General features: G+C 37.4%; 1 protein-coding gene across 4 annotated transcripts in view; it reads right to left on the bottom strand.

The window, feature by feature from the left end:
- The window catches only part of efr3a (EFR3 homolog A (S. cerevisiae)), a 72,555-nt gene that overhangs the window by 33,474 nt on the left and 12,682 nt on the right, over positions 1–26,399 (bottom strand). For all 4 annotated transcript variants that reach the window (XM_055203268.2, XM_055203266.2, XM_055203267.2 and 1 more), the window contains 5 exons: positions 18,202–18,278; positions 14,069–14,196; positions 13,682–13,832; positions 7,496–7,617; positions 7,116–7,265 (listed from right to left, as the gene is read on the bottom strand). In XM_055203268.2, coding sequence (XP_055059243.2) covers positions 7,116–7,265; positions 7,496–7,617; positions 13,682–13,832; positions 14,069–14,196; positions 18,202–18,278 — 628 coding nt within the window. The remainder of the gene's footprint in view (positions 1–7,115; positions 7,266–7,495; positions 7,618–13,681; positions 13,833–14,068; positions 14,197–18,201; positions 18,279–26,399) is intronic.

Here is a 26,399-nt window from a genome sequence, read left to right as displayed (position 1 = left end):
AACCACACACTAGGGATCACAAGGGACTAAAGTACGGTGTACATTTTAGGACATCCTCAGACCTCAGCATCAGTATTGAGGCCATTTCACCTGATGTCTTTTAGTCTGAGGCCATTGTGCCTGATGTGAAAGACTTTAGTCCTGACCATGTGTTGCTGAGAACTGACGTCTTACCGTCTGAGGCACAATGCCGTTTTACCCATAGATATGTATAAAGGCTAGATGTGTTATGGAGTCTCTCACGTCATCAACTGGCGGCCATCTTACCACAGGCAGCTCGTTCACTCGTAGCATTGAGTTTTAATGGTGGAGGTACTTTTAATTGGCCATAACTTGCTCAATGTTCTACCAATTTTCAAACGGTTTGGTTTCTTACAAATGTTATTAACATGGCTATAATTCTGGATGCTTTAACATGTTTCATGAATTTTTTTTTGTATAAGTATGCAAGTCATAGGTACATCTTTGACGTTTATAACAAACCAAACCGTTTGAAAATCGGTAGAAAATTAAGCTAGTTTTGGTCATTTAAAAGTACCTGCACCATTAAAACTCAATGCTACACTCTTAAAATGAATGTGTTAAATTGACACATCTTGTGTCTAGTTAAGGACAACACATCTAGTGTGATGTCCTTAATTTAACGCATCTCTGTGTTATTTTTGGAGCAGCACACTTTGTGTTGTTTTGACACGTCTTGTGTTGTCCCTTTTATTTTTTATGAACTTAAATGACACTTAGTGTGTTAAAGACAACACATAGTGTGTTAAATAGTTTAACACAAAGCAATGTGTTAAAATTAACACATCCAGGGTGTGTTAATTTTAACACATTGCTTTGTGTTAAACTATTTAACACATTATGTGTTAATTTTAACACATTATGTGTCATTTCATGCTGATTTAGAGTTCATATAAATAAAAGGGACAACACAAGATGTGTTAAAACAACACAAAGTGTGTTGTTCTAAAAATAACACAGAGATGTGTTAAATTAAGGACAACACACTAGATGTGTTGTCCTTAACTAGACACAAGATGTGTTAATTTAACACATTCGTTTTAAGAGTGTACGAGTGAGCGAGCTGCCTGTGGTATGATGGGACGTTCCACTCAATTGGCCAGAGGTGTGAGTGAGACTTCTAGCCTTTATACATATCTATGGTTTTACCCTATACTGACACTGAGGTCTAGGAATGTCCTAAAATGTACAACGTACCCAAGTTTGAATGTGATCTATGCTTTGCACGCCGTCTTTCATCCAATTCATTATCCGTGCACTTAGATGACTTTGCTGAAAAAGTGGCTTTTAACAAACTTTGCTAGCAAAGGAGTATTTCTGAAAGGCCTGAGGCGGGAATTAGTGGATTTAAAGCGAAGGTATTTGATGAATATATAATACAGGATGAGAGGACTCGGCCAGAATCATTATCTCATTGTTACGAAGAAAGTGATATATATACTAGTCAACATTTGAAGTGGATCAAAAAAGTTTATTAAAGTTGTCCTAAGACAAGAACGGGTATTAGGGATTGGTTTTATGTAAACTTTTATGAATGGTTTTGATCCACTTCGAATGTTGACTAGTGTATATTAGGGAGGTCCTTATAATAGGTCAACTTTTTTTTTAAATGTTCAACTCTTACCCCCTAAATGTGATAGGATATCAATAACACACATAAAACTTGCTTCTTGGAGGGTGTCCAGTTATTTCAGTCTCTTCTGATCCGAGTAACCATATAGCGGACTTGCTTTGTGTTGCTTCAGCCATTGTCTCAGTGTATATTGTCTATTGTGCTTCATTCACATTGAAGCTTTCTTGCTTTGAAAGACACATCACAACTAAAACAGGAGTTTTAATTGCATGGAGGATGGTCAAATAAGTTCATTGCTAAGTATATATTATTAAACAATTATACATGCTAGCACAAAGTATCACATAATACGCAAATGTGTTAAACTTCAATAGTCTTGAGCAACCTCTAAATATTAATTATTAATTTATTATTGAACAAATTTTGCCCAATATTTTTATTTATTTATTCAAACATATTGGTGGGGTGAGAGCATGAACTTTTAAAAGTTGAAAACTAAGGACCACCCTGATACAGTGGGGCAAAAAAGTATTTAGTCAACCACCAATTGTGCAAGTTCTCCTACTTAAAAATATGAGAGGGGCCTGTAATTTTCATCATAGGTACACTTCAACTATGAGAGACAAAATGAGGAAAAAAATCCAGAAAATCACATTGTCTGATTTTTTAAGAATTTATTTGCAATTTATGGTGGAAAATAAGTATTTGGTCAATAACAAAAAAGCAAGATTTCTTTCTCTCACAGACCTGTAACTTTTTCTTTAAGAGGATCCTCTGTCCTCCACTTGTTACCTGTATTAATGGCATCTGTTTGAACTTGTTAGCAGTATAAAAGACACCTGTCCACAACCTAAAACAGTCAGAATGCAAACTCAACTATGGCCAAGACCAAAGAGCTGTCAAAGGACACCAGAAACAAAATTGTAGATCTGCACCAGTCTGGGAAGACTGAATCTGCAATAGGTAAGCAGCTTGGTGTGAAGAAATCAATTGTGAGAGCAATTATTAGAAAATGGAAGACATACAAGAACACTGATAATCTCCCTCGATCTGGGGCTCCACGCAAGATCTCATCCCGTAGGGTAAAAATTATCACCAGAATGGTGAGCAAAAATCCCAGAACCACAAGGGAGGACCTAGTGAATAACCTGCAGAGAGCTGGGACCAAAGTAACAAAGGCTACCATCAGTAACACACTATGCAGCCAGGGACTCAATTCCTGCAGTGCCAGATGTGTCCACCTGCTTAAGCCAGTACATGTCCGGACCCGTCTGAAGTTTGCTAGAGAGCATTTGGATGATCCAGAAGAAGAGTGGGAGAATGTCATATGGTCAGATGAAACCAAAACATAACTTTTTGGTAGAAACTCAACTTCTTGTGTTTGGAGGAGAAAGATGCTGAGTTGCATCCAAATAACTCCATACCTACTGTGAAGCATGGGGGTGGAAACCTCATGCTTTGGGGCTGTTTTCCTGCAAAGGGACCAGGACGACTGATCCAAGTTAAGGAAAGAATGAATGGGTCCATGTATCGTGAGATTTTGACTCAAAACCTCCTTTCGTCAGCAAGGGCATTGAAGATGAAACGTGGCTGGGTCTTTCAGTATGGCAGTGATCCCAAACATACCGCCCGGGCAAAGAAGGAGTGGTTTTGTAAGAATAATTTCAAGGTCCTGGAGTGGCCTAGCCAGTCTCCAGATCTCAACCCCATAGAAAATCCTTGGAGGGAGTTGAAAATCTGAGTTGCCCAGCGACAGCCCTAAAACATCACTGCTCTAGAGGAGATCTGCATGGAGAAATGGGCCGAACTACCAGCAACAGTGTGTAAAAACCTTGTGGAGACTTACAGAAAACGTTTGATCTCTGTCATTGCCAACAAAGGGTATATAACAAAGCATTGACATAAACTTTTGTTATTGACCAAATACTTATTTTTCACCATAATTTACAAATAAATTCTTAAAAAAATCAGACAATGTGATTTTCTGGATTTTTTTCTCATTTTGTCTCTCATAGTTGAAGTGTACCTATGATGAAAATTACAGGCCTCTCTCATCTTTTTAAGTGTGAGAACTTGAACAATTGGTAGCTGACTAAATACTTTTTTGCCCCACTGTATATACGTTGTATTTTTTGCATGTTTGTAACACTTTAATGTTTCTCTGTTCATGAAACAAATTTAAATATTAATCAAAGATAACACTGTAAGCACAACATGTAGTTTTTAAATTAATGTTTTTATTATGAAGGGAAAACAAAATGGCCCTGTGTAAAAAGGTGCTTGTTTTGCTGCTTCAGGACCTGGAAGACTTGCTGTGATAAACGGAACCATGAATTCTGCTGTCTACTAAAAATCCTCAAAGACAATGTCCGGCCATCTGTTTGCGATCTCAAACTGAAGCGAACTTGGGTTCTGCAGCAGGACAATGATCCAAAACACACAAGCAAGTCCACCACTGAATGGCTGAAGAAAAACAAAATGAAGACTTTGGAGTGGCCTGGTCAAAGTCCTGACCTCAATCCTATTGAAATGCTTAAAAAGGCGGTTCATGCTCGAAAACCCTTCAGTGTGGCTGAACTACAACAATTCTGCAAAGATGAGTGGACCAAAATTCCTCCACAACGCTGCTACAGACTCATTGCAAGTTATCGCAAACACTTGAATGCAGTTGTTGCAGCCAATGGTGGCCCAACCAGTTATTAGGTTTAGAGGCAAGCACTTTTTCCACACAGGGCCATGTTTGTTTGGATTTTGATTTCCCTTCATAATAAAAACCTTTATTTAAAAACTGCATGTTGTGTTTACTTGTGTTATCTTTGATTAATATTTTAATTTGCTTAGTGATCTTAAACAAAAGTGTAACAAACATGCAATAAATAAAAAATCAGGAAGGGGACAGTTTGATAGATAATCTGGTTGGGTCACGTTAGTGCATTAGCATTGTGTTCCAAGATAAATACAGAAGCCCACACAGCAACCCACAGACCAGTTGCGTACGTCACCAGAGCAACGCGAAAGCAACCTGCTTCAAATGCTTTTAAATCAGAAGCCCTGTGCTACACGCTGACCGGATCATGTGGCGTTGAACAAAGTCAAACACACAGCCAGCTACTAAAAGACGGTGAGATAACTATTCATCATTTGCTTCGTGACAGACACAAATCTTTTTTGGTCTTTAACTTTTGGTATTTTTAACTTTAAGAAAGTGAAACAACCTCTTAATCAGTAAAGTAACTTAATGCAATTTATTTGTTAATATTTAAGAATTAAATACTGTTTTTGTAATAAATAATACATTTTATCTTAAAGGATAATTCCGGTATTTAACACTTTGAGTCTCATTTCTGGTTTGTTTTGGATGAACTACAGTGATGGACACAGAAATTTTGACAATGGGTCGTGTCTTGACTTTTCGACTCCTTTAGAAGCGTCTCTTGACTGCTTCAGAATGGAAGTCAATGACCATGCACAAACATTACTTAAAGTGTTGTCATTAAAACAACACTTAACGTTCATTTTCAAAACTGTACTACTCACCGAGTGGTTCGTGGTGTTCGTTGATGATTAAAAACAAATATATTGGCGCAATGTATGATTTTAATCCGTGTTATTTGCTATAGTGGAACTATCTTTTCAGATACCTCACAACCGCGTATATACTTCCGCTCTATATTTGAGTCTGAAGCATGAATGAACATAGTCCAACAAACTGTAATAAAATGGTAGCACACTTTCAAAATCAAGTTTATTTATAACACTTACACCATCCAATATGTTTTTTTCATCAGCAGAACAATAAAGAAGATATTTTGCAGAAACCCCAGGGCTCCGTCATGCAAGTCAACAGATTCGCACACTTTAAGAGCTAAAGCATATATATCCAATACAACAGTAATCCCCCATATCTCCGTGTGACATACTGACGTCTTGTGAAGCAAATCAATCAGTTTTTGCAAGAAACTGAACGTTATTTACAACACTATTAAGCGTGAATGCCAAAGCAGGAAGCGCGCTTTCCGTTCGAGGCGATCTCTTCCACTGATGGCGTTTGGTGGCTATTGGCTATGGATGTTGGTCTCTCTGCGCCACCTATAGAGCGGGAGCATGAAGCGCACTTCCTGCTTGGCAAAAAGCTCTGCATTAACGCTGTAAAATATTTATATATATATTCGTATCTCAAAACTGAAAATCGAATGTCAACCCACGGAACGAATATTCGAATATTCTGGTCCAGCCCTACAAATATGGGAAAAATTTCTTCTGAGAGAAACCGAGCGAAAAAACTACAACCACATGTAAACAGACCCTTTTCTGTTTCTCGGCGGTGGAGTGATATATCAGCGAGCAAGAGTCTTCCAAGAGAAGTCAATGGAATTTTACAAAATGCCAAATAAAACACGACAGAAACTGTATTTCGCTACACAATTTGTTTTTAATCATCAACGAACACCACAAACCACTCGGTGAGTAGCACAGTTTTGAAAATGAAGGTTAAGTGTTGTTTTAATGACATGTTTGTGCATGGCCATTGACTTCCATTCTGAAGCAGTCAAGAGACGCTTCTAAACGAGTCAAAAACTCAAGACACGACCCATTGTCAAAATTTCTGTGTCCATCACTGTAGTTCATCCAAAACAAACCAGAAATGAGACCCAAAGTGCTAAATACCGGAATTATCCCTTAAATTAAGCAGTAATTATTTAACCTCATTACAATTTTTACCTCAATACAAGTTTTGTAAATTAAGAGAATATTGCATAAATATGCTAAATAAATGTTAATTTAGTTTCACTTATTGTTTGTATGTTTTTTCAGATACTATAATTTATTTTAAATATTGGCCTTATATCAGCCTTATTGCTTTCTTCATGTCGGCATCGGTCATAAAAAAATAAAAACATATCAGTTGACCACTATTTAGCAGGTATTTTTATCCAAAGCGACTTACAAAGCGATTTGTCATAAGGAGGTAATAATATAAGAAGTGCTTATACCAAGCTTTCACTATTCCGAAACAATTCCTATTGGGAGAGAAAATACCACAGATGTATTTTAAAATGCTGGAAGGAGTGTCCGCAGTGACATTTACAGGTCAAGTGTCATTCCGGACTGGCTTAAACGTCAATCAAAAAAAGCCAAGGATTTTGTCTGCTACCTTAATAACAGATCGATGCACCCGATCGTATTTCATCTCCTGATTATAGGGCGGAGAGGAACAATTGATGTTTCCAAACTGACAAACACAAACAGCCAATTATAATTAAATATTCTGTGCACGCGGTGCCCCCTTATCTGACACACATTCACACTTTATTTTCAGGCATCCTTAAAGAAATCAGATATCCTTGATTGTCCTCTACACATAGACCTTCACTCGTCTCTTATCATGAAAAAATCTCCATTCTCTCTCGTCGTGTTTGGTGGTGCTATTCTGAGCTCGGATCAGAAGAAAACGCATCAAGGATGAATTGAGCAGCAGATATCACCTAGCAGGAAATATTTCAGTGATTATTGTGGGTACCTCTCCGAGTCCTCATTATCTTGCATGTTGAACAGCATGGAGGGGATGAGTTTATCCATGTGCTGAGGTTCCCAGATGATGGCCTGAAGTTCATCATTAACAGTCTTTCTCACGACACCCTGAAGACCCTTAATTCCTGCCACACGGATCCTACAGCAGGAAACAAACCTAAAACTCATTACACTGTCGAATCGAATGTGTTAACTTTTGAAATAAACACGTTGGCAGAGTTTGATAGTAACAGAATTGACACAGACTAATTCGGACATCAGGAAATCATTCATTTTGAAGACACCAAATGTACCTGCAATTATATAATCACCCTTATAACAATAGATGCCCAACATGACATATTATATGTATTATAATCAGACACGCACCTGCTGCGAGTTTCGGGGTCCTCATGTGTGGAGTGACACATGGCACTGAACTGCGAGACGAAAAAGTCGTATCTGCGGTGGTAAGAGGGCGTGTCCTCCTCAATGTTTGCAAACTTCACAAACTAGGATTTAAAGACGCACCAATGTTAGACAAACATACACAATCACGCCCAATAGCTTTCTGTCTCACACATACAAAGACTCGAAAACACACCCATGCAGAGATGCGAAGGCGATATTCCCCCCGTCTGCACAGAGGAAGTAACTTATATCAGCCAGTGAAGTGTGACATCTCATTAAAGGTTCAATTTGTAAGATATTTGCAGTAAAATGTCCAAAAGTCTCCAGCTGATTACTATAAATATCTGTCATGTTTTCAGCTACTTGTAAACCGTAATCTCCTTTAAACCGCAACACACAAAACAGGCTGTTGGGCATCCCCTATCAATGTGATGTCACATTGACTACACCCCAACCATAACCGCTCACAGACTCCATCTTATGAGTGCGTAATTCAACCTTCTGCCAGAGACGCATCTTATGATGTGGTCCAAAGCACAAGTGTAAGCGCTTTACCCGATACTTTGCATAAAGGGAGGGGAACAGAAACTTTCTTTGCATTTAAAAGAGACACACAGAAAACAGCCCGTTTTTTATTGCAGCCACAAATGGCCGTGTTCAACATCGTATAATTAAAGATCTGTGGTTTATTTTGAGCTGAAACTTTCTGGGGATACCAGAGACTATTTTAATATTGCTGAAAACACCTACATTAGCGGCCCTTTAAAGTGGATAAAGCTTATGTATACTGTTTTCAAAAAGGTGCCGATGAGTCATTTCAGGCAAACTTGTTAAATGTAATGATTTTGCAGTTTAATAATTTTATGTAACCATATGGCATCTTCCATATTCTGTAATATGCATAAAAGTGAGAAAAACAACGTCTGTGTAAGGCTGAGTGGCCATTCACAAAACATACTTGCTATATTTTCTTGTTATTTTATAGCAGGGAGAGCTTTCCATAATTAGTGACTACCTGAGCTTTATGATTTTTGACAGATTCCTATTAGGATTATACTTCATAAATACTAAAAATAACCACTGCTACGTTAAAACTAAATTAAAACAGTAGTCACGTAGTTATGTGCACTTCAATATCCAGATTCTAAGCTTTAAAACCAAAAAAACATTTTGCGGACTATAAGTCGCTCCGGAGTATAAGTCGCATCAGTCGCAAATGCATCTTGAAAAGGATAAAACATATTTAAGTCGCACTGGGCTATACGTCGCGTTTATTTAGAAAATTATTTTACAAAATCCAACCCGAAGAACAGACATTTAATCTGGAAAGGGAAGTTATTCAACTAAACAATAGCACAGAATAGGTGTCTGTACATGTTAAAGTAGCATAAACGGTTATTTACACGATACACAATAGCATACTTGGGAGGCAGAATAAGCTCAATTAACCCGACATGCAAAATCAAGTTCAAAAAGATCCCAAAGTCATTTCACAACACTAAATCCACTGAATTACATAAATACAAGAGCAGAATAAAGCTGACTATCGCAGCTGTAGATGGTAATGGTTTCTCTTGGTTCATATGAAATCGTTTTGACGTATAAGTCGCACCTAACTATAAGTTCCAGTACTCGCCAAACTATGAAAAAAGTGCAACTTATAGTCCGGAAAATACGGTAAATGTTTTATTAATCAGTCCCTCCAGAAAAAGCGATGCATTCAATGCATAATCAGCCAAAGTCGCATACTTATGCGGGGGCCACAATTTTCAAATATGCTGCACTTTCGCCACATAAATTGCAGATTTCTGTGCGCAAAATATGCGAGGCTTTCATGATTTAATAATCCTTGCATTTTCGTAGCAAAAAGTCACATATATCTTAGCAGAAAGTTGAAAAATGTTGCATTTACTTCACACAAGTACAGCCATGTCCCCTGTTGCCATGGGAACGTTATAAAGTGACCAGAGTCGTATAATAATAGAGTTACGACACTCAGACAGACGTCCGTTGTAAGAATGGAATGCGGAAGTAACAGCGTGTCATGGAGTGTCGCATAGTTACAAACGCAGCACTGAAGCCCATTCATTTCAATGGCACCTGCTGGTAAATCGATGAAATTACCGTTTCTCTTTACATTTTCAGACATTTTATGAATATAGTCAACAGGGATATTTTATGAACTCTGCTGTAGGTAATGATTATCGTTAATAATAACTAGTAAATTTTTATATTTTAATGAGTTGTGTATAATGTAGGGCTGTCACTTTTGTGAAAAAATAATTTTCGACTTTTAATATATAAGTGTTCATTGAATCGATTGTAAAATCGATTTTCCATGTCTAAAAAAGACGTTTCCATTTAACGCCAAATAACAGACAAATGTAAAGAGAGCGCCTGAAACGCACACGTCAGCAATATTTCTTATTCATTGTCATTAAGTTTCGTGCAGAATAAAAAACAGCAACAGTAGTGCAACATTCTCTTAAAAAATATGCAGAGTGGACTGCTGCATAAATGAAAAACATTACTGCAGGTTCAACCGGCTGCTTTTATGATTTAGGCAATTCACAAATTATTTTAAATAATGATTCGATGCATTTCAAACAACTGTTCAAAAATGAAACTTTAAATAGACTTACTTGAAGTTGAGAACATGCTGTGTATTTTTTTTATTAAACGTAACCAACACTTAGGCGGCACTGGGCTGGCATAATGAAATGCACAAAAAGACTAGGACCATTACAAATTATTGGTCAGGAAAACAAGTCGATCAACATTTTAGGGGTCAAGAGCAGAGCGCTTTTCATTCACTATATGTCCATCTGTTGAGAAGACGCACTCCGACCGCACTGATGTCCCAGGGAAACTCGGGTACTTCGTTGCCAGCTGCGTATTTGGTACTGCCAATCTTCCATCACAAAAGCGGGTCGCTGTCAGCTCGCAAGGGTGGTTCCTTGTCATAACTCATCATCTCCTGTAAGGTTCACAATTTCGACGCTGTCTCGTGTTGCACAGGTTTATTGACATTGTCCTCCATTTTCTTTGCAAAACACTAGATGCAGCGATTGAAAGCGTGAAACTATAGGTGCGTAAAATTGCTGGGTATTTTCTGTCTAGCTTTCGCACACCTACTGCACTTTCGTAATTCTTTATTTTCTTTTTCTGCTTGTTTGTGAGTTTTGTTACATCTATATTTGTAACTGTTTAATTCTTTTAAAATGAATAGTGTACATATTTGGTTAAAATCGATTGCCTATTTTCGTTTTCGAAACGTTTTTTGGTTGGTCCGATCGATTGTGCAATCGATTTTCGAACGAAAAGTGACAGCCCTAGTATAATGTGTGAATAATATAGATTTAATGGTTTAATATTTTATTACTGGTGGCCATCTACTTTATACTTATCTTTTTTTATATATTACGAGTAACACTAGGGGGCAACAGCGACAAGCTAAATGCCTCATAAGAAAGTCACACTGCTTCACAATGCTGCTATGTGTTTCATTGTGTTTGGTAAGTAATACGAGTGATGTATCCTCGAAAATCATGTATAATTATATTAACATTTAATGTGTACTATAAATACAATTAAATATGAATTTAGTGTGTTTCTGTTATGCTTCACTGTTACAAAGCACCGCGTTGGCGATCTTTTTTGTGATTTTAATATAGTAAAAGTGTAGGAATTATGTTTTTAGCAGATTGATAGCCGTTTATATAGCCATATTTTTGCTACAAAAATAAAAGATAAACTGTGTTGCTGTAGTTGGTATAGATAACCACAGTTATCTTAATTATCTTTATTAATTGATTTACTGTATTTCCATCACTCCCTAGTAAAAAAACGTTATAAACATAGTAAGTATAGTGATCAATTCACATCACAAGCTAACATTTACCTAAAATAGCTGAAAACCTATGCAAACAGATTGACAGCCCTGCTTGGTTTGGAACTGTAGAACGTTACATGAATCACGTGACCGTGCGGCGGCGAGATCAAAGCATTTCGTAACTCTCTTATTATACAACTCTGAAAGTGACGTAATAACACACTGCAGTTTTTGCAAGTTCTCGCATTTTCATTGCATAAAAATCCCGCATATTCCATTGCATTTTTTAAAGCTCCACTGTGTAGGATCTACTCCCATCAAGCGGTGAAAGTCTATATGACAACCAACTGAATATTACTTTCTAGCCCCCCCCATTCGGAACGCGTTTTAACTCGTACGGTGGCCCGGCCGTGTCATGCCAAGGTTAACATGGCTTCCAGTAGCTACAAAGCAAAAGCAATGAAAAAAATGAACAATTTGCAATGTCATTTGCGTGTGATCCGTCAAAGCACACAGATTTATGTTAAACATGTAAAAAGTCTGATTGTCATGATATGTCCGCTTAAAATCACATACAAAAAACAACCATAAACGTAGCTTAGACACTCCTTTTTCATCCACGCGAGGAAAAATATCACAGGGGCTCGTCGATCAGATCACAAGTGGACGAGAGAGACACATTACGTTTACACTTGGTGTTTAAATCCGTCTCTTTTTGTCCATTTTCGACCGCTTCTCTTCAGATTACTGAGGAGATGGTCTGTGGACGAGTCCCTCTCTCCTGTCATTTAATCATGAGCTAGAGTAATGACGGGTTTAAATGGACGCAAACTAATATGTCAGAGTCCAATGCTTATGTTTAAGTAAACGTTACATGTCCGTGTATATGTAAGAGCTTTCTCTGATATTGGTAAAAATAAGATCGCTCAACTTTCACACGCTTGTAAAATGAAACGAAAGACGCGCAGATCAGACGCTTTTATCAATGAAAGGCTAAAAATAGCGCTGTACACCGTGTGTTTGTGTTAGAGGTCAGAAAAGATGAAAAACATTTATCTCAGTAACAGTTACCTCAGATTACATAAATGGGCGGAGAGACGGCGTGTGGCTGTTCCAAGACATTAAACCACATGCATGTTTACACTAACAAGTGTTACGCATACCCATGCTATAGTTAGCCAAGGAACTATAAAACTTCAAGTTTACAACATAAACTGTATAGATGTAAACGAATATGCTGAATTACCTGTGGTGAAGATAACTTAGCAACTTCATTGTCCAATGAGACCCATCTTGGAAAACTAACTCCAATATTGACTTTGGTCTTGATGTTTTTCCTGTCGCGTTGTCGTTTAAAATCCCTGTTTCGCTTCCTTGGCGACTTGTTTTAATGTCCTCGAGAATAGTTCTTCAACAGGCTTTCAAAGCATTAGATCGCAGGTTTATCACGGCGTGCGGCCGAAGGATTCAGTCTAACGCAGGTCGCATAACCGGGCTGCATACGTCATCAAGCCTGGTTTATTTAAATTAACTGAGCATTACATTCGCAAGTCATAAGCATATTACATCAATTTACAATTAACTAAGAATAAATGTCAGCTTTATAATTGTTCATATATTGAGATAAGACTGTCTTGATGACGTATACCGCCTACACATGCAACCTCCGTAGGCTTCAGCTCGCGGCCAGCTTGAGTGTACTCTGAAAGCGCGAAAGGCGGAGCTTGAATTTCAGGAATGTCCCTCGTCGGCGAATGTATTTCAAAGATGGAGGCACAACATGGATTCAACCAGAGAGCGACTCGATCGTATGTATTTTAAATAGCAGATTCTACACATACGAGAATACTTTGATTAGTGGGGTGGAAGTAATTACACATGAATGAGCACATACTTTTGGAAGAAAACATGGGTTTTTGCTAAGAATTAACTAAAAAAAGTACACACTGGAGCTTTAAGAAAACGTGCCGCAAGATCAAGGATTTTTGCCCGTCACAGTCACAAAAAACCTCCGCATTTTTTGGAAGGACTGATTAATCCACTTCCGATGAAAGGGTTAAAACGCAAGAAGTAAAAATGACCGTTTTTACCCAGAAGCTGCCAATTTTTTTGTTGTTCTCAGCTCAGAAACTTCATATCCGTGCATTTATATAAAACAGAAATATAATTTGTTTTGTGTGCCAAAAAAGCAACCCCACAGATGACAAAAGTCTCAAAGCCATTTGTCATCTAACTTTATCTCTCTCTTTTCCTCCTTCCCCTGCTGCTGAGACTTGTGACTGCATCTTTTGATTAGATAACACAGACGCACACAAACACACACACACACTTACTGAATTGGTGCCCAGCACTTGTAAATCTGGCTCTCTGGACTCCAGCAATTTGGCCACCATGTGTAAGAAGCTTTCCACAAAGGGCTTGATGCTCTGAGAATGACAAGCCATCAAGAGCTGATCCAAGGCCTCCATCGCTATAACCACATACCTATACACACACACACACACACACCAATATCAGATCGGAGGATTTCCAGTCAAGTACACTGAACTATACATGGACTAAAGCACACGGCATTAGCAATAGCATGTATTCCTGTTGTTTATTTGATTTGGTATACCAATGCAAAGCTCATGGTCTGATTTCCAGGGAACACACATACAGATACAAATACAAAACGTATACATTGAATGCATTGTTAAAGAGCGTAAAGCATTTCGTACCCGTAGCGATGTCGTACCACATCTCTGCTGAGACGTTCTGCGAGGTATGCGCCAATGCGGTCCAGTTTCTCTGGAGCCGAGACTGCATAAAACGTCAACTTTTCCATATCGGATTTCACCAGTCCATCCTGAGAAGAGCCACAGTGGATATAAATTACTGTGATGATGATGATGGTTGCCAAGTTGAATATTTCATGCACAGGTCAATATTTTGGACAAAGTGTTATTTCTGCTTTTAGACATCATTAAAAAAATCATTTTCATCCAGAATTCCCAGAGAAATCCTGAGGCTCTCAAAGTGATAATCAACTTAACAGGATTTTAACTACAGTACATAACATAACCGTGGGGAATCTGCGTGTGTGTCAGTGGAAAGAAACTGTCACACCCACCACCCATGAGAACATTACTCACAGTTACCCTTCGGTGAAAATAACAGTGTGTGTGTCTTTCTAATCACCCGAGTTGAATGCTAATATAATGCGAAGTAACAGCAAGGTGAAGAACTATCCCTTATGTGTGCCTGTCTGCTTATTTCACATCCTCAAGAACTGTCCAGAAGTTCAAAGGTCATTACTTAAGTTTAATAACTCATACAGCAATGCAAAGGCGTTTCTTTTCAGCAATATGAATAAGAACGACAGGTGCTAGTCAACCGTGCTTTAAATTTAGATTTATCGCACATGCAGCAGCTCTCTTATTATGCCGTGGCATTTACTTCGGCAGCTCTCTTACCTGATAAGAATACATTTTGTTCAGAGCATTTGAACTTCAATTGAGTTTGAATTTAAATGTATGAACTCTGATATAAAGATGGTATTTAAAAAAGCAAAGAGAATACTTTTAATTGAAGTGTGTGACAACCTTAAATCTATATGAGATTTACGGAAATCTACAGCGTTTACTTGCTTGTCCGATTACCAGGAGGTGCCAGTCTGATCTCATGGGAATTTTAATTTTACGAGGTGGCTCATTCGTAAAATTTTGTACGACGTGAATTGTATGAACAATTGATTAAAGATGCCAAAGAATGCACTGATACAAAATGTTAAAATTTTCTCTGATAACTACATAGAAGGTGTGTGACTTTATTAAGTGCAAAAATTACCCAGAAACCGTTTTACATGTTCATTTATAACCCTAGAATTTGTTCTTAAAATGAAATGGGCTGTTATTACCTTATTTTGAAGGGTCATGAATAGTAAAGTTGAGCTCTGCTCTGATTGGCTGTTCCTAGAATTTGTCTCTAGAATAAAATGGTCTATTATTACCTTATTTGGAAGGGTCATGAATAATAATGTTGAGCTCTGCTCTGATTGGCTGTTCCTAGAATTTGCTCTAGAATAAATGGTCTATTATTACCTTATTTGGAAGGGTCATGAATAATAATGTTGAGCTCTGCTCTGATTGGCTGTTCCTAGAATTTGTCCAAAGAATGAAATGGTCTATTATTACCTTATTTGGAAGGGTCATGAATAATAATGTTGAGCTCTGCTCTGATTGGCTGTTCCTAGAAATTGTCCCTAGAATTAAATGATCTATCATTACCTTATTTGGAAGGGTCATGAACAATAATGTTTAGCTCTGCTCTGATTGGCTGTTCCTAGAATTTGTCTCTACAATAAAATGGTCTATTATTACCTTATTTAGAAGGGTCATGAATAATAATGTTTAGCTCTGCTCTTATTGGCTGTTCCTTGAATTTTTCCCTAGAATGAAATGGTATATTATTACCTTATTTGAAAGGATCACGAATAATAATAATAATGTTGAGCTCTGCTCTGATTGGCTGTTCCTAGAATTTGTCTCTACAATAAAATAGTCTATTATTACCTTATTTGGAAGGGTTATAAATAATAATGTTGAGCTCTGCTCTGATTGGCTGTTCCTAGAAATTGTCCCTAGAATTAAATGATCTATCATTACCTTATTTGGAAGGGTCATGAACAATAATGTTTAGCTCTGCTCTGATTGGCTGTTCCTAGAATTTGTCTCTACAATAAAATGGTCTATTATTACCTTATTTGGAAGGGTCATGAATAATAATGTTGAGCTCTGCTCTGATTGGCTGTTCCTAGAATTTGTCCAAAGAATGAAATGGTCTATTATTACCTTATTTGGAAGGGTCATGAATAATAATGTTGAGCTCTGCTCTGATTGGCTGTTCCTTGAATTTGTCCCTAGAATGAAATGGTATATTATTACCTTATTTGGAAGGGTCACGAATAATAATAATAATGTTGAGCTCTGCTCTGATTGGCTGTTCCTAGAATTTGCTCTAGAATAAAATGGTCTATTATTAACTTATTTGGAAGGGTTATAAATAATAATGATTAGCTCTGCTCTGATTGGCTGTTCCTAGAAATTGTCCCTAGAATGAAATGGTCTATCATTACCTTATTTGGAAGGGTCATGAATAATAATGTTGAGCTCTACTCTGATTGGCTGTTCACAGCGTGGCTCATATCAGTAGCTTATAATACAAACAGACATTGTATGTTTGAGCCCTTATCAGATGAAGATACAGATTTTGAGGAAAAAACAATTTTTCAAAAATTGGAAATTGAGGTTTGAGTGTTTCGTTTATTTGTTTTATAAGTATGGACCTGCAAAAGGTAACTGTAACGTTAATAGTAGAACTTCAGTTTAAATGCTAACATATAGCATTAACTTTGCATGCTAACTCAGTCGTCACAACTTTGTTTTTAGCATTGTAATTAATTTAATGTGTAATTTAATGCTGGGGCGCAGATCCCGACTGTAACATCACAGTCCGTGTCATGTTGAGATTGGCCTGTTTTCCAGTGGCCTTTTGCATGCACAAGGTTTACATAAGGGGGAAACAATCGTGTTTGAGGCTCACGATATGTCATTACCATGTACAGAACTCTTATTATTCATCTATGCCTAGATATTTTTAACAGTTTTACACTCTATGGACATAATGTGTGTTTGCATGCACAAAATAAACGTATATCTTTAAAAAAAAATCTGCTTATTATAGAAACTTGTTTTCATAAATTTACATGTTAATCAATAAACCAGCTATGCAGAAAACTGAATTTTCAAGAGATTTGGAAATTTGTCGCAAGCAGTGATGTCACCTGCTTTTTTTCAGCCAATTTAAAATTAATTAATTAAATTATTTCATTTTCAAGGTTATAATGCATCTTTCCTGCTAAATTGAAAAATAAAATGCAATTGATGATCTGACATTTAATTCTTAATACAATTTCGAGGCAAGGCTGCCAATATTAAAATTGAAAGGAAAACTTAAAAAGGAGTCTTTTTATTGTTATTTTGGATTTTTTTTATTACTTTGATTTTTGGTTTGGTTTTAAAATCCCTTTCACGTTTTATTTTCCTCTTTCATCGCAGAGGTGAAGTTTTAAAGTATGCCTGTGCAAGGGCTTGACATAAAGTACTCTATCGTCATGTAAACAAACTCAAAACACCAAGTATTTAGTAAGAACCATGTGTTATGCATTGATTTATGCCTACTTCCATTTGTGACGTTTATTTTTTGCACGGGAAGAAATGAACAAAACTGTGAGAAAGCTAAGTAAGACATTTACATGCAACAGAAAATCAGGGTAATGGGCAGAAATCTGTGCCGATCGGATTTTGCTTTAGCCATGTATGACCTTTCCCCGATACAAGAAATCAGTTTTACGCGTTTACATGACCTTACATGTTATCAGCTTATTAAGCATAATTGAAGTCAATGAAGCGAAGCCCCATCCCCAAACCTAAGAGTCCCTGGTGTAGGAGCAGATCACACTAAAACATAAATGAGATATTATGTATGAATTCAAACAAATTGGCCACCTTGTAAAATAATTACAATTTGCCATGAGATTGTGTTGGATGTGCTGTTCCCCATTTGTATGTTTTAAAACCAAAACATGAGTAAATCATAATAAAATAATTCATTTGAATAATTTCATAAACGTAAATACATTTCAGCAATCTGCATTTAAATGCATTTCAGCATAAACAAAAAACTATAATTGTTCATTGTTAATGTTTATGCCCAAAACTTGAAATACACAAATTTCCCATGGAGTAGGAAAATTAATCGAAATTCATTATATTCTCTAAAAATGCAAATTAAATTTTGCTTGCGGTGTTACCTTGGGGTCCTCTGGGAAAATGTTGTCCACCAACCGCTTGTAGCGCGGTCGGAGAGGACCGCAGCATCCACAAACACCTGCAATGAGAATTAAGTACTTTTACACATAAACAATGCACACAAGCTCCATTTTTATCAACGTTTTGCACATTTTGTTTAGAATACAGAAACAACGGCCTTTCGGGGGTTTATGCACTGAATCAGATGAATGCGTCTAACAACATATTGCAAATACATAAAAAGAAAAGCATTCCTTCACTATATTCATACATCACTCACGCAAGCCAATAAGAACTTTATTATTGACATAATGCATGACTTTAAAATGAGCTGTCAGAATGAGGGGTGTGATTGTACTCACGAAAAGCACAATGCAAAGAGCAAGTGTGTGTGACGCCACCCGGTTTAAAGGGCTGATTAATTATTAAAAAAAGTCAAAGAAGAAATCTGAGAACAGTGCACACACATCCCAACAAACAGACACACACACCTCCAACAGTCTTTCACCAGCTAGAGTTGAAATTGCTCATTCAAACACATCAACATGCATAGTACATTAGGAATGCATGTGCATGTGTGTGTATATGCCAACCAGCAAGTGTGTGTGTGTGTGTGTGTGTGTGTGTGTGTGTGTGTGTGTGTGTGTGTGTGGGGATTGTAAAGTGAGATGTGGAAAAGAAGCCGCCATTATCAGCTGAAACACCTGATCCACCTTTAGAAAGATGGAAAAGGAGAGATGCTGCAAGCAGGAGACAGACAAAGAGGGCGAGCGAGCTCTACCGCAGCTGTCAAATACAGCAAAAATGTCATAATGACTTGAAGTTCGACAGGCTTATATTAATCATCTCTACAGGATCTCTCAGAAACAAAAGCGCACACAGATACCAAGCCTGATGAAGAAAGATCTTCTCTCCCAGGTGTGTCTATATCTGAAAGTTCCGTCGGCTTCTGAGAGCGGCACCTGTCTGTACCTCCTCATCATGACCTCTGACCTTCGGTGTCTTCTTTACACCCCAAGAACCTCCAACCTGGTCCAAACAGTGACCTTTCTGCCTCCTAATCCCAAGCCTGGTCTGAAACTCAGGCACACCTGAAGTGAATACCTGCACATAGACTCACCCTCCACTGTGATTGGCAGGTAGACGAACCAATTACAGATAAGACAGAAAGTTCCACCCAACTATGTGTCAGTGAGATGGCATGTAAGTGTTTAGATAAAAATGAGACTGCTTATTCTTTTATTATATAAATAAATATACATTTTTATGTGTGAAACTACTTTTTACATCAGTAGATAAAGATTATCACTCTGGTGAAGGATAATATAAATATTTGTTAATTTGTTTGTATTTGACCTGATATAAATACTTCAATATTTTACCTCATAGTACTATTATCCTGAAATTCTCGTGAAGAAAACAATATTATATATTAACAGACTAAACAACATTATATATTCTAGTTTATAAAATGGGCCGTTCTGGTTCTTCATTCTGATTGGTTGATACACTGTTCTAAGCCGTGATAAAATACCCCGGTAACCCCACGGTTCAGACCGCATTACATAAGTATCACTGCGCCACTGCTACTGCGTACTGATTTATGAAAATAAACACCACAGTCTTTAATCATATTTAAAAATGTTCTACAATTAATGGTGATATCCAGATAAATGTCAATAAATATTGTTGAGTCATCTTGTCAATAAAGAGAAAACGTTCTCTGAGGAGTTTCTAACTTAAATTCATACGTCCGCTATTATCCACTGGGTGGCGATCTTACCCAACTTAAACACTGACGCATTCACTCAACACTAAAAACACTGTGTTTTGATCAGGCTCTGAATCTGATCTCTTACAAAAGTTCTTAACCAAAATGGAATTATCTCAGCGTTTAGCTGAAAATTTTGAAAGGTGATAAGAGTACAAATGAATGAAACGTTGTTTTTTTGAAAGCGGATGGTCTGTTCTTTTATTTGATATATTTTATGTTTATTTAAAGAAGATTTTTCTGGAAGGCATTAAACTAAAATAAAAAAAAAACGCTGACGGGGAAAAAGTTAAGCATGCTTCCAAGCATAATTTATCATCACTTCAACAGTTGCACGGTATAAATGTTAATGTAAAAATTAGATCAATGTTGATTTATAAAAACACACACTACAGTCTATAATCATTAGGGGTCAAGCCCAGAATGGGCGAAGACCCCTATCGTAGGGCCCTATAAAATCCGTTTTATTTTTTCCCAAATTCCGTTTTATTTTTTCCCAAATTCCGTTTTCTCCGTTTTAATTTTTGCAAATTCCGTTTTATCCGTTTTAATATTTGGCAATTATATTTTTTACCCTTTACTTTTATTTTAGTCATAAAAAGAGTGTGCCTTTAATGTTAATGATTAGAATGTAAATGATTTGGGGAAAAACTGGATAACAGGATTACTTAATGACTATAAAAGATGCATTTACACACGCACATACACACGCACACGCGCGCACACACAACTCAATTCAATTGCATTGTTTAGTGTTGATGCAAGAAACTACAACAAGGTGTCAAAGCAGTGGTGCCTTCAGAAGTGCCTTAAACACATCAATCCAGCGGAACGCGATCCATATTTTAAACACAATCGCTTGAAATGCATAACAAACCAGTGTTTCCTCTAGGATTTTTTTCAGCTGTGGCGGCAGGGGGCGCCCATGATGATTATAAATGTACATTATTTTTTTTAAAGTAGAATATAGGCTACAGTAAACTAACATGTATTTTTTATCATTTTCATGCTGTCATTTACTTTTCCTCATATTTATAGCATATTGCTTTTCTATGTTTGATCTAAAATGTATTTTCTTAAAAAACGTTACATAGCTACGTACGTAGTTCGGATATTTCATTGTAGTTTTAATGTAGTGTGCATTGCAAGTTGTGCTCGTGTTTAGCGTTACAGAGCTGTTGCAAACTCACGCACAGTCCTGTTTGATAATCCGCACCGCTGTGATTGACCGAATATCCATCAGCAGCAGAGGTGGAAAGTAACGAATTACATTTACTCACGTTACTGTAATTGAGTAGTTTTTTTGTGTACTTTTACTTTTTTGAGTAGTTTTTAAAATCTGTACTTTTACTTTTACTTAAGTATGTTTTATTTAAAGTATTGTACTTCGCTACATTTTAAATCATATCCGTTACTGAGTAAAAAAATATTTTAAAAAGCAAGATGATAAAGACGCGCAACGGATGATTGATGGGCGGGAGAACGCGCAAAAAGAACCATGGAGACAGACGAGACAGGCGCGCGCTAATGCAGACCCGCCTCAGTTCAAATCTTATGAAAGAAACCCCCCGGTCATATTTAAGCGAAGTGAGTGTTTCATTTCTATGAAAGGTAGGATTCATGCTCTTGAGTACGAAATTAATGTGTTACCAGCAATACATCAATTACAACTTTACTATAGTGATTTTATTTACTAGCTGCTGACCATCTTCAAAAGTGCATAACTCACATATAAAAATCATTGAACATTTCCATAAATGTTTCTTACTTTAAAAAAGCTTATTATTTTATTAACTTTTTGTTATTGCAATTTAATTGTAAAGATGTTCCTACAATTAAAAACAACTAGTTTGAGATTTATATTTCCTTGTCGTTTTTGAACTATACTAGAAATCACCTCTCCCCGCTGTAAAAAAGTAACTTTTACTCTGAGTAAAGTTAAAATGAGTTACTTTTTACTTTTACTTGAGTAGATTTTTAGACAAGTAACTTTACTTTTAATTAAGTAAAATATTATTAAAGTAACTTTACTTTTACTTAAGTACAATATTTTATTACTTTTTCCACCTCTGATCAGCAGCAATTTTATTTCACAACCGGACCATTTGACATAAAGACCCCGAGCCGGTCACACCGCAAATCGCGCAGTTGAATAAAAACCTTTAACGGTCTTCAGACAGATCTTAAAAACAAAGCACGGGACCATTTAAAAACGAGTCAACTTTTGGTCTTGGATGTTAGACCCGCATTTTACTCTTGTCTATTGAGTCCCGACCTGCATCTACAACACAAATGACACGCGAATAGTCTATTATTACACCCGTTAGATCAAATCCCGCGGGTACCCCGACCCTGCTGTTTCGTCTGAAAACAGATAAAACAGTCTCACCGTCTGCATGCCTCAAGTTTCTATTACCAACGTTCTTCTCTTCCACGGGAATAATGTAAGTTTCCTTACAAACAGATTCGACTATTAATGTCTTGCAGTCGCATAAGTAGTATTCAGTATTTAGCCTTTTGTTTTTGGACAAATATCATATCATTTAAAGGGCCATTTCACCGATAGGAACATTAATCTTTATGGAAAGTGAGTCATATTTGTAGTCAAAATGTAACATAAATGTAGAATTTTGTGCCTATTTGACAGAGAAAAGACAAAATGTGACTTTAGAGCACATTTGTATGAAAAACTACAACTGCCACTATGCACCACAATGCACAGCTCTGCAAGCCACTCCCATTACTCGGAACACGGCTCAGACATGCTATTATGTACATAAATGCCACGTTAGTAAAACAAAGAAAATAGCCACCACCACTGTGTCTGACTGACACCAATCATGATTTACTTTTAAACGTGATGTTACATTGTGGTACACACAATAACACTCTGGCCTGGTGTGTAGCAAAGTCTTATTCAAACAGTAACGTGCGGTTTCAGATCCGCAGTACAAATGTCTTTCCAAGTACTTAAAAAAAGTGTATGCAATTTAAATGTTTATTTAGTTTTACCAATTTTCTTTTTGTCTCTCGTTTACTGTAATTAGATTTGTGTTATTATTGGCCTCACTGCTCTCACAATATAGACATATAAAACACCGCTCAGATATGCTATTGTGTACATAAATGCCACGTTAGTATAACAACGAAAATATAAACACTCACTTTAATCAGACGTCCGTTTGTCCCTCCATCCTCCACACAAACGCGTCCCCTGCATAATATCTCCACAGACGCGCTGCCTCAGCTCTTGGAGCTTGTGCTCGTAAACCGAAACACGTCTTTGAAATAAGCACGCGACCAGAAACATTCACAAAACAAACGTCCATATCCTTATCTGATCCAGAAATGTTAAACCGAAAGCAAACGGCGCGAGTCCGTCCAAGCTTATATACTCCGCAGCGCGTCTGCTCGTAAACCGAAACATGTCCGTGAAATAAACGTTCCAAACGCGCGCAAACTTCCTCTCTTGCATAGAAACCTTCACCAAACAAACGTCCATATCCTTATCTGATGCAGAAATGTTATAAAGAAGCCACACAGCGAGAGAACAGGCAAGCTTCTCTACGCAGCAGAGGCCGATGGTTGCTGCTTCTTCACCGGGCTCCTCTACCCAGCCGACGCCCAGGCTCCGGCCTACTCCTCGGGCTTCTGTTCCTACATCTGCCTCAGCTCTTTGCAGTATTGTGGCTCATAAAGGTGCAATGAACAGCGGATTAGAGCATCACGCTTGTAAAATCACCCTCTTCCATGTAATATTGATTAACTTCCACTAGGGGTGGGCGATATGACCAAAATCTTCTATCACGATAGGATTAATTTTATATCATGATAACGATATGTATCACGGTAGAGTTTTTTATGTTTTAATAAGGTTTAAATCTTTAATACCATAGAAATGTTCATAATTCTCACAAAAAAATATACAAGCATAGAAAGAAGATAAAAACAAAGAAAACTCAAGCTCTCTGAAGATAAACAGTAAATGATATAAGAATGATAATAAATAATTATTCATGTATGTATACGCCTATATATATTTTTATTTAAGGTAAAAAAGTGATTTAATCAGGAGCAGTGAGAGATTTTCTCTCAATGCTGTTTGATTAACACGAGTGACAGACAGGATCAAAATTAGGTAACTTCCCCTTTAAGACCAAAGTCCCTCTCCAAAACACTGTTACACATGCGCTTTCTCTTTTAGCTGTTTACTTTCTCTTAAGACCTAACTGGTCGTGTTTATGAGGACGCTTGCAAAGACGAAAATTTTGACGCATATGTATGTGTATTTAAGGCCAATAAAGCGAAAAAAATGCTCACGATGCTAATGAGCAGCGGACGCGCGACTTGCGCACTCCTCACAGACAGAAAGAGCAGCGGTTGTGGGACTTGTCCGCTCCTGACACACAGAAAGAACGCACGCATACAGATCTGCTGTCTGTGTTTCAATGGCTTAAAATAACTTGTTTTAAAACTGCAGTGCTTAAATAAGTGTACAAACGTTACGTTTTCGCGACCACACGCACAGGAGCGTGACGTGGGCGCGTAACCTCGATAGAAACGATAGTCCAAAATCTCTACCGGTTGACACATTTCTACCGGTTAATTATGTCTACCGGTTTATCGCCCACCCCTAACTTCCACTGTTATTGTAACATGAATTCTGGCTCGATCCACAACTTCTGTTTAGCTTAGCTTAGCATAAAGATGGCGGCTGGTCGTTTTTTTTCGGTCTGTGTTCGTATATTTTCGTAAGTCCCACCCACTTATCTGTAATTGGTCTGAAGCGTGAGTGGGTCCCACCCATAGCCCCCACCTTGGAAAAATGAGGAATGAGTGTCTGTAGTCTTTCACACTCAATAGAGATACAGGATTTCCTTCTTTCAATGACGCAAAATGACGATTTTTACATCATTGAAAGAAGGAAGTGCCTCACTGAAATCAGTATTTCTCCCCTCTCAGGGGAAACTGAGGGAATGATGCACGACCATTCAAAAACATGACTGGGGTTCTAACGGTACAAAGCTTAATGCAAATGGATGAAGTTTCCCTTTAATGTGAAACTTTGTGAGTGTCGATCTAAAGCACATCTAAAGATTGATTGACAGCTGAGCGGTCAGCAGCGCGCTACTGGGCTTATAGCCTATATTCTGAATAACTAATGACCAGATAAGTTGATAATATGAGTACAGAGATTCCAAATGAATGTCCAAAAAACTCGTAATATGTTAAATCGAAAGTTTAATAATGTCTTTTCTCGCAGCCCTGCGCTGCGTCCGCGTTGAACATCAAATGCGTGATGACCTTGCACCTTAAATTACCCTAAATTTATAGTCATAAAGATAAAAGTAAAACAATATTCGAAACTTCAAATTATGTATTTTTATTTGTGTAAACTCACAATAAGGAGAAAACTTTGTGCTTACTTAAAATCATTAAAAACATGACGTGCTTTCTGCTGCTTTGGTCAGCGCTTCACAAAAAAAAAAACAGAAACTCAAATACTTTTTTATTCGTTTTGTCAATTTAATTATTATTTAAGTGTAACATATTTCGTATAGGCTTATTTTATTATTATTTCTCAAAACAGAGACGTAGCCTAATCATCCTCTGTTGATTTAAATCTATTTGTTCATTAAACTAAACCCATGGAAGAAATTATGATACTTTAGGAGATTTATTTATAAATGAGTTAACAACGCGAATCCAGAAAGGAATTTATTTCTAAGACAGCCAGTCTGGCAGGGCGGACATTTATGTAGCTTTTTTGCGAGCTGCCGCCGTGGGTTTTGTCTAGAAGGGATACAGCAAATGCCGAAAAGTTAATGATTAGATTTGGAGGTAGGATTATTAGGATGAAAACAGCGGCTCTGGCTAAATGAGATACAAATACATCCTACAATCGTGTGAAATGTTGTGTTTAGAGTTGGGTTTGGTTGAAGGATTAGATTAAAACAGTGGTCATCCAGCGAGATTTCGTTTGCTGTATCCCTTCTATCCACAACCGCAGGCGTGGCGGGGATGTTTTAGGCATGGCGGGCCGCCACGGTTGAATGTATATAGCGGAAACACTGCAAACATACACAGGATAGTGATCTGACTTAGGACAGCATGAGCGCGCAGCTCTTTGCACGTGCAAGCGAAAGAGAGACAGAGAGCGGCGCCATAATGCAGATGGTTATATTTTAAATGCGAGGGATAGTTAGTTTGCCTCAGCTCGCTTGAAATGCATAAAGCTGAACAAATACATGAGGATTTGTGTTCGCACTTTGGACAGATGCGTGAGCGCGTGAACGTGAGAGAGGTACAGTGAGACAGACGTGGATGAGATAGTGCATGTATCTTTGCTCTCACCGTGAACAGAGTGTTGACAAAACTTCCAAAATAACAGTTCTCCGGTCACATAAAAGTCACGTGAGACCTGCTCGG

This window comes from Misgurnus anguillicaudatus, chromosome 2 (assembly GCF_027580225.2).
Source record: "Misgurnus anguillicaudatus chromosome 2, ASM2758022v2, whole genome shotgun sequence".
In the NCBI taxonomy this organism is placed as follows: Eukaryota; Metazoa; Chordata; class Actinopteri; order Cypriniformes; family Cobitidae; genus Misgurnus; species Misgurnus anguillicaudatus.
This window is presented reverse-complemented; position numbering and strand designations above follow the sequence as displayed.